Genomic DNA, 13,763 nt, shown 5'->3' with positions numbered 1-13,763 from the left:
GAGAGCTGCTGCAGGGTGGGCGCTGCTGACCGTGCCCCCCTTCTCTCGCTCCAGATTTATTCCCCCGATCACTCTAGCAATAACTTCTCGTCAAACCCCTCTACACCAGTCGGCTCCCCCCAGGGGCTTGCAGGTAGGTGAAAACCGTGCAAAGGGAACATCGGTTTTGCTTTAAAGGAGGTCCACGGCAGTCCCAGATCACTCCCAAACCTTCATTAAAGACAGTTTTGGCAATCTTGCCAAATCTCATATTATTTTTAAAAGCAGAATAATAAAAAAGAAGAACAAGAAAACTTGAACATAGAATTTTTAGCAGGTGGCACTGCCGGAAATGCGAGCCTGGGCCAGTACTGCAGCATCCTTGAGTCAGAGGATCGCTGCCACCCCCTGAGAGCCACTCCTGTCACTCAGACAGACCCTGTTCCCTGAGTGTCCCCTCTTTGTGAGGCTGGGAGAGTTTGTCCCTGCAAACTGGGAAGCAGCCACCCAGTTAAAAACCATTTTTGGTGCTGTCTCTGCTCCTGTCTGGTGTGAGACGTCTCGTTTTTGCCCAGCAGAGCTGGGACTGAGGCTCTTCGGTGCAGGGGTGCAGAGCAGTCTGAGGCAGAGCTTGAAGTGCCATGTGGTGCTGTGGTGGCCTGTGTGGTGCCGTGGTGGCCCGTGTGGTGTGATGTATGACATGGTGGCCCGTGCACAGCATGATGGCCCAGCTTCCAGCCCCATCTAGCGGCAGCCGTGCCCGGTCCCAGCTCTCCCTGTTTGTTTGCAGGCACATCCCAGTGGTCGCGGGCGAGCGGACTGAGGCAGAGCTTGAAGTGCCATGTGGTGCTGTGGTGGCCTGTGTGGTGCCGTGGTGGCCCGTGTGGTGTGATGTATGACATGGTGGCCCGTGCACAGCATGATGGCCCAGCTTCCAGCCCCATCTAGCGGCAGCCGTGCCCGGTCCCAGCTCTCCCTGTTTGTTTGCAGGCACATCCCAGTGGTCGCGGGCGAGCGGACAGGGTGCCTTATCTCCCAGCTATGAAGGGAGCCTCCACACTTTAGTAAGTGTTGCCGAAAGATCGGCCTTCTCTTTTTCTCTTCTATTCCTTGAGCACCTGCCAGTAAAGAGTTTTTTGGGTAAAATTTGGAGCAGATCCAGAGGAGGCCACAAAGATGATCTGAGGGCTGGAGCAGCTCTGCTATGGCGACAGGCTTAGAGAGTTGGGGTTGTTCAGCCTGGAGAAGAAAAGGCTCCAGGGAGACCTTAGAGCAGGTTCCAGGACCTGAAGGGACTACAGGAAAGATGGGGAGGGATTTTTTATAAGAGCAGGGAGTGATAGAATGAGGGGTGATGGCTTTAGACTGGAAGAGGGGAGATTTAGACTGGATATTAGGAAGAAATTCTTCCCTGTGAGGGTGGTGAGCACTGGCCCAGGTTGCCCAGAGAAGCTGTGGATGCCCCCTCCCTGGCAGTGCCCAAGGCCAGGTTGGACGGGGCTTGGAGCAGCCTGGGCTGGTGGAGGTGTCCCTGCCCATGGCAGGGGTTGGGCTGGGGGAGCTTTACGGTCCCTTCCCACCCAAACCATTCTGTGAGTCTATGAGAATCCCTGAAATGTCTGGGGCCAAAGGAGAGTGGTTGGGTGGTGATGGATGTTTGGGTGGAAGCAGCTGAGCAGAGCTGGGCACTGGTTCCCCTGTGCCCAGGGCTTGGCTGGCAGAGTCACAGCAGGCTGCTGGTTTTACAGGCGTTAATGCAGACTTATTTCTCTGTCTTGTCCCTCAAGCAAAACAAAATGGAAGACAGGTTGGATGAAGCCATCCACGTGCTGAGGAATCACGCCGTGGGCCAGACTGCCACCATGCCGAGCAACCACGGGGACATGCATGGGCTCCTGGGCTCGGCACCGGCTCACAGCGCTGCTGTGGGCAGCCTGGGCCAGGCCTTCCCTGCCTCGGTCATGTCCTTGGGGAACAGGCACCCGAGTCTGGTAAGTCTGGATGTATGGTGGCAGTTGGCAGGGACATGCTGGGGTCCCATGATGTGGGGTCCCCTGGCATCCAGAGGGACATGGCCTTTGGTGTGAGAACAGCTCAGTTTGGTCCAGCCCGGGTCAGATATTGGCAGCTTTGAATGGGTGACGTGCAGAGCAGCATGGTGGCTCACCGTGTTCGTGCAGGAAGGGGTTGGATCTGTGCTCAGCACAGTGGTGGCCCTCAGGCACAAGCCCCACATGCAGTTCGCTCATCCCCATTCTCAGGGCAGGCAAAGGTGGTGAAAGCTCTTCTGTCCCTGTAACATGGATGGAAATCCCTCAAAACATCTTCAAGCTGTCCCTGGGGGTTGCAGGGAGAAGGAGGAAAAGGATCCAGTGCGAGCATAGAGAGCCAGGTCTTGGCAGGACGGCTCTGCTCCAGATGGTTGGGGCAGGCACCACATCCTTCCCTGCAGGTGGGGAGCTCTGGTGTGTGATGGCTCTTTCAGGCTCCAGAGTGCTCTGAGCATGTGGATGCTGGTGTCCCATGCTGGGTCACTGAGGTCCCCCCTTTTCCAGAGGCTGCTGAGCACAGCAGCACATTTTTGGCAGAACTGGATTGCTGCAGCAGACAGTAACACATCTCCAGTCTCTGGAGAACCAGACTGAGCTCCCCAGGCTCTGCTACTAAGTGATGAATCGTATGTGTATCCTCTGCGGCAAACTGCTGCCAGCTGCAGAAACGAGCGTGTTTGCAGCAGGGCTGACTCTGTCCTGCTGTCCCTGGCCAGCATAGAAAAGGCTCAGAAAGGCCACTCGTTCCTTGCCCTTTGCATCCAGGCCCTTTGGGGTGAAGTTCATGCTGCTGGGATGTCCCCTGCTCTGGTGGCACTGGGGAAGTGACAGAAACGTTGGTGCTCAGTGGAGACAGGACATGAGTGGCCCATGCTCCGGGTGATGGAGGAGTGTGCGTGGCTGCGCACCAGCCTGGTCTGTTGGGAGTAACTGTCTCTGTGTCCCCCATGCCATGACGCTTCCCCTCCTCAAGGCTTGCTCTGCTTGTTCTCCTGTAGGTGGGAGGAGGTCACCCCGAAGATGGGTTGTCCAGCAACCCCAGCATGCTCCACAACCATGTCACACTTCCGTCACAGCCCAGCTCGCTCCCTGACCTCAACAGGCAGCAAGACACGTACAGTGGTAAGACAGCTCCACACGCTTGACATTCGCCTGCTGCAGGGGTAATTCGGGTCACCCCTTGGGTTCAGCCCCACACAGCAGCAGCGGCCTGGGTGCTCTTGCACGGTGGGTGCTTCCTTGCAGCATCCGCAGGGCTGTTCCTACCTTGAGTGTTTTCCAGAGCTTTGACTTTCAGTCCCTCCTGGGTGCACAGAACCCCCAGGGCCCCTCTGCTGGAGGTTGGGTTGTGGGAGGTGGAGAGAGAAGAGCAGGGAGTGGTGGCAGGGCCAAGCTGTCACCCCTCTAGCTCCTCTTGCTGTGGAGCAGCGGTGCAGGATGAGTCTGGGATGCAGGAGCAGCCCCAGCCCTCTGTGTGGGTCAGGCCTCGCCAACCTCTGTGTGTGGCTTTGCTTCCTCAGCAGGCTTGTCAGGGGGGCTGGGACGAAGCAGCGTTTCCTCGGGAACCAGTGAAATCAAGAGGGAAGAGAAGGAGGACGAGGAGAACACCTCGGTGGCAGATAATTCAGAAGAGGAGAAGAAGGAGCTGAAACCCTCCCGGAACAGAACAAGGTGCTCTTTGAACAGGTCTCTCCCTTCACTTACTCTGCTACCAGGCCGAAGACCTTTGGGGTACGGCCATGGTGACACCCCAGGCGGTGGGCTCAGCCCAGCGAGGCCAGGGGTCATCCTGTGGTGCAGGCCCACCAGCCCCTGCCCACCTCGGCTGTCCTAGCACAAAGGTGGCACAGCCTGGGCTCCCACTGCTTCCCCACGGCTGGGGAAGGGTCCCAGCCACCCTCTCCTGCTGGCTCCCATCCTCATGCTCATAAAGCATAGGGCTCACACCTTGTCCACACGTCCCAACCATGGTCACTTGGGGCATTGCCTCTGGCTGTGCACAGAGGGGACGGAGCACTCGGTTCCCCTCGGCCAGGGGTGGGGAAGGTGTTGACCTCCCCGCTCTGGGTTGTCTCCACTGTCTGCTTCAGACTCCTGTATCCTCTGCCACATCCAGCCAGATACGTGGCAGCAGATCAGGTAGAGTCCTTCCAGCACACTGACTTTTCTGACACCTCGCCATCAGCTTGGAGACCTCACCAGGGCAATGGGTGCTGCCCAGAGGAGTAGCACCAGCCCCACTCCTGCCACCTGCACCCACCTCCTGCCCTGGAGGCAGAGAGCTGTGTCTGCCCCAAATGCCGGCCTGGGCCACCAGTGTTATCCCCCACACCTTCTCCAGGCCACCCTACAACATCCTGGCAATGAGCTCAGGCCTTAATCGCATTCATGTGGTTTCTTTCTTTGTTGTTTAAAAACAAAACAAAAAAAAGAGGAATAAGAAGAGCCATAATTGCTTCTCTCCAAAGTCACTGCATGTCCCCGTGTCTGGGTGCGGGGCACCGGGCCAACACGTCCTAGAGGGGACATGGGCCACGCGCGGGGCTTGGCATCTCGGTGCCTTGACGTGTGTTTCTTTTCTGTGAGTTGACCAGTGCTGAGAGTGCACGCGAGGAATGTCCCTGTCTCGTTCTTATTTTAAACCATTAGTCAAGATGAGGATGAGGAGGACGATCTTCTTCCCCCAGAGCAAAAAGCCGAGAGAGAGAGAGAAAGGAGGGTCGCCAATAATGCCCGTGAGCGCCTGCGGGTCCGTGACATCAACGAGGCCTTTAAAGAGCTCGGACGCATGTGCCAACTCCACCTAAACAGCGAAAAACCGCAGACCAAACTGCTAATCCTCCACCAGGCCGTATCAGTCATACTGAACCTGGAGCAACAAGTTAGAGGTCAGTGAGGGTCCCGGAGTGGTGATATTTTACGTATCTGATCGGCACGGGGCTGTCTGTCTGTCTGTCTCCTGTGACACGTGCTGTGGTGCCTCGCACTCTTTCTCTCCCCTGTGGCCTTGGCATCCCAAGGCTGTTGATGTCCTTTTTTTTTTATTCTTTTTTTTTTCCTTTTTTTGCATCCCTGCTGTTCTTCTCTTCTGTTCCCCCCTGCCGCTGCGTGTGTTGCATGCCGGTCCCTGAGGGGGCACATGCGCCGTCCTCGCTTTCCCACAGCCAGGTGCATTGCTCAGCTGCTTGGCTTGCAAAATGATAAGAAAAACCCAAAAAACCAGCAAATCTCCCAGAGGGGACCCAGCTCTGACGTCTTTCCAGGGGCTGCTCCAAGCACAGAGCTCGTCTCTGCCTGCAGCAGCCGTGAGTGATGCCCCGTCCTCCCTGGGCACCTGGCAAACCCTGGGGATGGCTGGCGCCGTGTGAGGGCAGTGGGGTGGAGATGCTGAGCCCAGGGTTGGGCAGCTCTCGCTGCCTGGACAGACTCGTCTGGGGCACAAACTGGGAGCACTGCCTGTCCCCAGCAGAGCCTGGAGCCGCAGGCCAGGGCACACAGGATCTCCCCTCGCCGGGCCACTCGCATCTTGGCTGCCCGCCCTTGTTCGAATGCCACGTCCCGGCGGGACGGGAAGCAAAGGGCTTGGCTTCCCGCTCCGGAGGACTTTGCTGCTTTGTTCCTGCATCCCGCAGTGCATGCTCCCGCTCCAGCCCCGCGCAGGTTAACCCCCTTTCTCTCTGCAGAGGCTGTTGTAACACGCGTCGGTGGTTTGTGCCTGGCTGTGCTCCTCTCTGCTGGCCTCTGCTGTTGCATTGATGTCGGAGTCCTTTGTGCCTCTCTTCAGTTTGTAATTTTTTGCCTTTCATAACATGTATATTTTTTCCTGTCTCTTTTTTAATTTCCCCTTCCTTTTTATTTTATTTTTCTCGAGTTTTTATTTTTTTGGTTCTGTTCTTTCCAATCTCCTACAGACAGTCCCCAGCCGTGACCTCTCGGTGGTCCCACTCTCTACCTTGTACTTGCTGCTTGCGGATGGAGGCAGGAGCTGAGGGGCGGCAGGGGGCTGGGGATAGGCAGAGTTGGCACCGTGTTCACTTTGGTCTCCCACGCTTGTCCCTTTTTAAACCCTTCTTGGGCGCAGCCGGGGAATCGAGGTGAGCCCTGCAGGGCAGCCTTTTGCCCGCAGGTTTGGCCTTCAGGCTGCTTTGCAGGAGAGAAGACAACCCCAACGTCTCCTCCTGTGGGGCTGCCGTGGGGCCATCAGGTCCCCATGTCCCCAGCCAGGGCTGCCAGCATCCTCCAATGGGGCAGGAAGGGAAAAGAGAAGATTGGGGGGCATCGCAGGGGGTCAGGCAGGGGAGCTGATGCCCCCTTTGAGCAGAACACAAGGCACTGCACATCCTTACAACTTGGAGGACCCACGTGGCTGTGTAGACCATGGGCAGCACTCGCTGGCGGTGGGGACATGGCTCCGTCCTGCCCAATGTGGCGTGCGAGGCGCTGCCGGAGCCGTGTCCCTGCTGGGAGGCCACCAGCCAGGACCTGCGGGTGCCAGCACGTGTTTGGAGGGACGAGCTGGCTTCCTGCCACGGGCAGGCTGGTCTATGGGGACGGCTGGTGGCTCCGCTCCCCCAGGCCTTCCTGGGCCTGCTGGAGAGAAGGTGCCAGTACCAGCTGGGCCACCAAGGAGGGGACAAGGGCAGGGACAAGGCAGCAAGGAGAGGATGCAGGCAGGGATGGTGGGCAACTGTCCCGCACAGGCAAACACTCGCCTGGGGAGCCCTTGCTCCCCCTCCCCATGGCCGGGCCCCGTCTGGGGGCTCTCCAGACCCCCAGTGCACCCAGGAAGGCTCTGACTCTGCGGCCCCTCTTTGGTCAAGGCTGATCCCCGCATGGCTCCCCTGGAGCCGAAGGCCACCATCTGTCCCAGTGCCAGGCGTCGGCCAAGGACCCTCCTCAGATAGGTGTCTTTCCTGCAAGAATTTTTGCTCTGGGGGAGAAGGTTGTCTGTACAGAAAATTGGGATTTGGAGGGGACAGGCTGCAGGCGAGGCCATGGTTTAAGATGCTGCCAGCACGACTTTGCCTTTCCCCTTGTCCTTGCCTGTTTCGGGCACCCCTGGGGTGCTGCCAGTGGTGGAGGCTCTCCCAATGCTTCTGATCATGCCTGGAAAAGAAAATCACCCCATTCTGGAGGGATTTTGGCTCTGTTGAAACACCTGGAGTCAGTGTCTGCATCCCAGACTGACCCTCAGCAGCAGCCGGGCGCTGGGCTCCTGCTCCCAGTGCTACCCCCTGACCCCTAAGAGGGTGCAGGGCCCGGGCCAGGCCACTTGTGTTGCTGCGGTGTTGCTGCCCAAAATGCCTTCACCAGGAGGATTTTGCTGCAGATGGGATTTCTGAAGGAAATCTTAGAAAGAGGGGTTTGCTTTCTTAAAAAAAAACAAAAAACTCTTCCCTTGGGGAATGAACTCAATGGTTTTGGCTGAGACCTCACCCTGAACTTTTAGTTTTCAGCTGAAAGTGAACGGGAAGGCAACATTTTGCAGAGGAGCAAAGGTGTTGGTGCCGATGCTGCACCCACTGCCCGCCCTCGCCCCCAGCAGCACCCCCCACCCTCAGGGATTTTTTCCGTGCTGGCAGCACCTTCATGTGGCTCGCAGGGGCGATGTGCAGCCCCAACAGCCTGGGCTGCTCTGTGAGGCGCCCAAGACGAATTGGCTTTGCAAAATGAGGCCGTTTGAGCCATTTCCAGTGGACACCAGAAGCACTACCAGCATGGCAACGTTTACCACCCCCCCTTGGTACCACCCCCCTGACTAATCCCTGTGGTGCTATGAACCCAGCAGTACAGACGAGGCCTTGTCACTGGAGGACAAAGATCTGAGGGACCGGGAGAGGAGAATGGCCAATAACGCCAGGGAAAGGGTGCGTGTGCGGGACATTAACGAGGCCTTTAAAGAACTGGGACGCATGTGTCAGATGCACTTAAAAACGGACAAAGCACAGACCAAACTGATCATCCTACAGCAAGCGGTGCAGGTCATTCTGGGCCTGGAGCAGCAAGTACGAGGTATGGTACCAGCCGGCAGGTGCATTTCGGGGCCTTTCTTTCCCCCCTCTCCCCTCATCTCTGTGTGTGTGTGCATCTGTGTTGCGACTCCTGCTTTTGGTGGGGCGAGGTTGTGCATTTGCATCGCCAGCAGCACCTTGAGCTTTCCAAAGCCCCAGCCTGGGGTGGATTTGAGGCCGCTCCATCCGTCTCCCCTTATGTTTAATGGGAATTTGGCACCTGGATCCCATTAAGCAGCTTTGGAAAACTCAGTCTTCGACTCTGAGAGCTGGCTGAGGCACTGGGGGTTTTCTGTGAGCCAGCCCATGTTTTGCCTGGCACCGTGTTTGAGCTGGGCATGGGTTTTTGCTCTAGCAGGGGTCTGGCCAAGTCACTGCGGCCACTGCAAGGAGCAGCTTGCGCTGCGGTGGTTTCCTTGCATGGTGCCTGTCCTGCGACTCTGTCCTCGCTTTCTCTTTCGGATGCTGCTGCCGTGTGCGATGCTGTTGCCTGAACTGAGGTCGCTTCCCTCCCTCCCTTGCTGTTTTTGGCATAGAGCGCAATCTGAACCCTAAAGCAGCCTGCTTGAAGCGTCGGGAAGAGGAGAAAGTGTCTGGAGTAGTAGGAGATCCCCAGATGACACTTTCAGCTTCACATCCTGGTCTAGGAGATGGTCACAACCCTGTTGGACACATGTAAAGGTATCGTCCCTTGCCCCGTGATCCCAGCGCCCCACTGCAGGTCCAACCCGTGCTGCTCTGCTTTGGCCACTCAGCCCCACTTGTTTGGCACCAGCCAACATCAATTTTAATTAACCTTAAGTAAATGACTTACCTGTGCATGTCGTTTGCTTGTCCATGGACACCCAAAGCCCCTGGGCCCCAGAAGAGCTGCAGCCCCATAGCCAGGATGGTTTTGTTGCTCTCGCCACCCTGAGCGAGCTCAGCTCTGCTCTGCACCTCCCAGCCCTGCCCCAGTTGGCTGCTGGGAACCAGTAACTCCTTTGCCACTGGCCCTGCAGGAGAGAATGGTCCCAGAAATGCCAGGACAGACACAGAAGGTGCAGTGTCCCCAGCACCACCTCTGCAGCCACATCAAGCCCTTGGGGCTGACTTCTGCAGGGACAAGGCTACAGCAGGGGGGTTTATGCACCCTCCCTCCTGTGTGAGGAGCAGGGTTTTATTCTCATTTGGGTTTCTCTCATCTTAAGCTTTTGGTTTTTATTTTATTTGTAGATCTTTTTGTTCCTCTGGATAGAGAGATCTGTAGGAAGAAAACCCTCGGTGTGACCTGCAACCTTCTCGAACCATAAACTGTAGTACTGCTAATACTGACACACGTGGACGGATCCTGGCATGACGTAAGGGGTGGAAAAAACACTTTGTCAAAAACAAAACGAAAACAAAAAAATTGCCTTAAGTATAAAGTGCGGAACAGTCAATACATATCACTCAGTTAGGAGGGGGTGGCGTGTTCTCTTGGCTTGTTCACAAGCAGCCAGCAGCAAAATTGTGCCTAAGCTTGATATTTCTTTTTTAAAAAAAAGAACATTAGTTATGAGATTTTTTATGTAGAACAAATAGCAATGCCTTTTGGTTTTTTTAGCTTCTTTTGCATATGTTTTGTAAGCAACGAAAAGAATTTTTTTTTGTATAAAAAAATGTCTTGTACCCCACGCTTTTCTGCTGCTGTTTCTATAGTTAACGTTGCATCTTTAGGATCAACCAGAATATTAAAATTGTATTAAGAGAGACTGGATATAAAGAGAGGAATTCTCAGATTCGGCTCTGAAAGCCACTAAAAGCGAATGTAGCCACAGTGAGGGGATGTTCTTCCTTGCCTGGCTTGTACCTTCCATTATAAAAAAAACAAACTCGTGCTGAATTCACCATCTCTTTGCTTTGGCCACTTCTGATTTGGGAAAAGGAAGTTAAACAGCAAAGCGAGCCGCAGCAGCGTCCCTCAGCGCTGCTCCCGCTCCTCCCAGGAGGCGACTGAGGTCCATCAAGGATCTCTGCAAGATTCGTGTTACTCCTGGAGGCTGCGGTCCCGCCTGGGAGAGGAAGTGCCCCACAGCTGTCCTGGAGCATTGCAGTGGGGAGGATGAGCTGCCAGGAGAGAGACGGCCTTGGAGGGTGGAAGAGAATCAAGGGACTGGGGCGCTTTCAAGGTAAGCGAAGAAGTGACATAGATGCAAGAGGAATGGCCAGGACAGAGGAAGGTGCCTCTTGCCCTGAGCAAATGCCCACTGTCAGAGGGACTTCCAGAGGCAGCGCTGAACAAAACGAACTGAACAAAGCTGGAGGACTGGGAAGAGGCAGAGGCGGACAGAGCAAAGGCAGCAGCGGGACACAGTGCTCAGTGACCTTGCAGACAGACCCACAGACGCTGACAGCTGGCAGCAGAGCCCGAGGTGGCAGGAAGAGGAGCAGCTCCCCAGCACATGCTCTCACTCCAGCCCTCCGCAAGCTGTGACTGGCAGCAGGATCCCTGTGCCCGTGCAGCTTCTCCCCACTCCAGAGCCACCACCATCGAAAGTGCAAAACGCTGCAGGCCTGGGCAGATGGGTGGTTTTGTACCCCACCTGCACCCGCTGTTGTATCTCCAAAGCATCCTCGGAGGCAAACTCAGTTCAGCGTGGCGCCCAGCTTGGCGTGAGGCTGCACAGTGGCCACTGTCACCTGCACGTGGGTCCTCTCCGTGCTGGCAAAGAGGGAAGCAGCGAGCGCCCATCCTGCACGAGATGCTCCAGCAGCCAAGCTCCGAGGGCTTCCCAGTGTCACTCCAGCCTGCTCCAGGGAGGAAGGCCCCCGGCAGCCTCATCGCGTGGCAGGGTGTCCCAGAGCAAACAAGGTGCTCAGTGGCACTGAGCTGTGGCAGCTGTTCTGGAGTTGGCAGTGGAAAAGTGTCCACCAGGAATTTATTCTTGTTTCTTCCCTCTCCTTCCCCTTCTGAAACATTTTGTGCCCGGTTCTTCCCAGCTCTGCAGGCAGACGGGTTGAGCTCCCCAGGGGATGTTCAGTCCCATCTCAGCAGCATCTGTAACGCTCTCGGATTGGCGTCAGCTCCTGCCCAGATCTGCCTGGCAGAGCCCCATCAGGCAGGGTAGTTCCCAGGGCACAGGTGCTGGCCTGGGGGGGAATGTGGGGACAGCAAGTACAGTAGGACCCCCGGCAGTAGGGTCCATTTCTCTCTCCTTCTCTGGCCTGTGGCACTTCTTAGCAACCCCAGGCTTTGGCATCACCTCCTGGTGCTCCTCTGTGCTTGTAGTTACACTTTGTGCTCCAGCAAAGCCAGCTGGAAATGCTCAGGACATTGCTCGTCTGTGGGCTCAGCCTTGTCACATCTCAGAGAGCAGCCACTTCATGCAGCAGAGCAGTACGGGACCATCCCTCCCTGCTGCCACTGCCCCGGGGCTCTGCAAGGTCCAACCATAGCTCTGGGGCTTTCGGGTGCTCCTGGCTTTCCCTGCTTACAGCCCGCTGCTCCCACCATTGCATCTGCATGTGAGACCCGAGACCACAGCAGCCTCCAGCTCTGCCCCCAGAAGGCCGGGAAAGGCCAGTGGATGCAGTCCCTGCAGCTCAGGAGCACACGTCCTTCTCACCCTTGTCAACAGATGTGTTTCGGCCTAATTAGCTCGTCAGGTTATGACACCCGTCCCTCCCTTGGGTTCTCCTGGCTGCTTAAGCACCAGGCAGTGTGAGATGGATGAGGTTTTCCTTGATGTGTGACAGCCTTGTCCCCACAGAGCAGCTCCCTTGCAGCAGAAGCCACATCTCGCAGCATCCTGCTGGGTTGGGCTGTGCTTCGAATGCTGGAGCAAGTTGGGGATGGGAAAGCATGTGGGGAGGGGGCAGTGCCCCTCCATAGCCTGGTCCAGAGGCTGAGACAACCCCAATTTGTGCTCTGGGATGGGAATTAGGGACTCAGCAGCTGCTTTCTGCAGCCTGTCAGAGGCTGCTTCATCCCGTGAGCATTTCTACCCCATGCAGGATGGTGCTGGGGCTGGCAGGGCACTTGTTGAAACTGTAGGCTTCACAAGCTTGAAACCATACAAAAATAATTAAAAAGTGCTTCCCAACACTCTGATTTTGCAACAAGAATTTGAGGTGGCAGTCACATACAACCGGATTTAAAGAAAGGAGATTGTAGTCAAGAAAAATACAGAAATTCAACAAAATTGAAAATTTAGGAAGATTTAAAATTTGATCAAAATTTGCTGAACTCTGCAGGCCAGGGAGGACTCCTGGTGAGGCAGAGCCTTTCCCATCATCCCCAACCCGCCAGGCAATGCAACAGAGATGGGGTTTTGCATCTGCACTTAGGTGCTGTTTACAGCAAAACCAGACAACTTCTTTGGTGACGCTTGGATGCAGGTCCTTGAGCATAACCCCTGGTGCCAGGGTTTGGAGATTTTGGTTCCTCCAGCAGGAAAACGCAGTGTCAGGGGCCGGCAGTGCTGGGAGCTGTGGGGTGCGGGATGCTTTGTGTGCCGTTACCCTCGCTGCCTGTGCCAGCCCGGTGGCATCCAGGCTCTCTGGGTGCAGCCACAGAGTGCAGCAAGGAAAAATCACTGTGGGTTGCCAGGGTGTGTGACTCAGTGTGAACGTGGTGCCTGTAACCTGCCAGGGAAAGTGGCTTTTCTAAAATTGATCGCTGTCAGGTGCTGTCCCCAAAATGCCACCAGGCCACAGTGGAACACTTGTCTTTAGGTGTCATGGTTGGAGAGGGCCCAGGTCTGTGCTCTCCCCAGCCCACAGCTCTGCTGGCATTCAGCTGTGCCATCTCACAGATCACTTTTCTCCCTGGACTTGCTCCTCTGCATGTCCCTTGTGCCCATGGTCCTGTGCAGAGCGGTGTCACGGGTGGGTGCCATGCTGCAGGTGACATTCTGTGCTCTGCTTCCTCTCAGCCTTGCGTGCGTGGGTCCTCCTGGGCTCTGTGCCCCTCAGCCTTGGGGGCCTCAGCACCCCCACAAAGCTTCAGAAGGGGAAGCAGAGGCAGAGGCTGCCTTCCCTGTGCGCATTTTCTGGTTTCTCTTTTCCCAGTATCTGAGCTGCCTCACGCTCAGAACCGGGCACACGGCTGCCATGGGATGCTGCTTGTGCGGCAGGGCCAGTCCTGGGGTCCTGAGCACAAGGGATCTCCTCTTTTGTCCCCCTTGAGCAGCCCCCAGCCTCCCCGGACACCCTGCCTGAGAGCTGTGCATGCCACCAGGTGCTGGGGAGTGTCTGGAATCCAGTTTATTAACAGTAAAAATTGCAGATTTTTGTTCTTTCTCCCTCTTCACCTGCTTTTTGCCCCAGAGCAAAACAGCTGCAGCCTCCCCAAGACTGCACCTTCTGCCTGGCCCCCGCCAGTCAGCCCTGCTGACAGCCAAGCAACTGCCTGGCTCGCATTCAGCTCCAGCTCCTTGCCAACATCGCCTCGGGCTCTCTGCTCCCCTGCTTTTACAGCTTTGCGCCGCTGTCCGACAGAGGTGTTGGCAGGAGGGACGGGACCTGGGACATCCGGATCCTGGTTGCCTGGCCCCCGCCAGTCAGCCCTGCTGACAGCCAAGCAACTGCCTGGCTCGCATTCAGCTCCAGCTCCTTGCCAACATCGCCTCGGGCTCTCTGCTCCCCTGCTTTTACAGCTTTGCGCCGCTGTCCGACAGAGGTGTTGGCAGGAGGGACGGGACCTGGGACATCCGGATCCTGGTCTGTGCCCCTCCTGTCTGCACTGGGAGCAAGGGGTGCC

General features: G+C 56.5%; 1 protein-coding gene across 1 annotated transcript in view; it reads left to right on the top strand.

Moving 5' to 3' along the window:
- The window catches only part of TCF3 (transcription factor 3), a 59,147-nt gene extending 49,453 nt beyond the window's left edge, over window positions 1-9,694 (top strand). Inside the window, exons 11-18 of the mRNA XM_010184361.1 lie at window positions 55-133; window positions 970-1,043; window positions 1,767-1,970; window positions 3,029-3,152; window positions 3,554-3,701; window positions 4,680-4,918; window positions 8,578-8,722; window positions 9,257-9,694. Of these exons, the coding sequence (XP_010182663.1) occupies window positions 55-133; window positions 970-1,043; window positions 1,767-1,970; window positions 3,029-3,152; window positions 3,554-3,701; window positions 4,680-4,918; window positions 8,578-8,720 (1,011 nt within the window). The 3' untranslated portion in view covers window positions 8,721-8,722; window positions 9,257-9,694. The remainder of the gene's footprint in view (window positions 1-54; window positions 134-969; window positions 1,044-1,766; window positions 1,971-3,028; window positions 3,153-3,553; window positions 3,702-4,679; window positions 4,919-8,577; window positions 8,723-9,256) is intronic.
- Window positions 9,695-13,763: the final 4,069 nt, after the last annotated feature.

This window comes from Mesitornis unicolor, unplaced genomic scaffold (genome assembly GCF_000695765.1).
Source record: "Mesitornis unicolor isolate BGI_N332 unplaced genomic scaffold, ASM69576v1 scaffold33415, whole genome shotgun sequence".
Taxonomy (NCBI): domain Eukaryota; kingdom Metazoa; phylum Chordata; class Aves; order Mesitornithiformes; family Mesitornithidae; genus Mesitornis; species Mesitornis unicolor.
The sequence above is the reverse complement of the archived record's forward strand: the minus strand, read 5'-3'. Positions and strand labels throughout refer to the sequence as shown.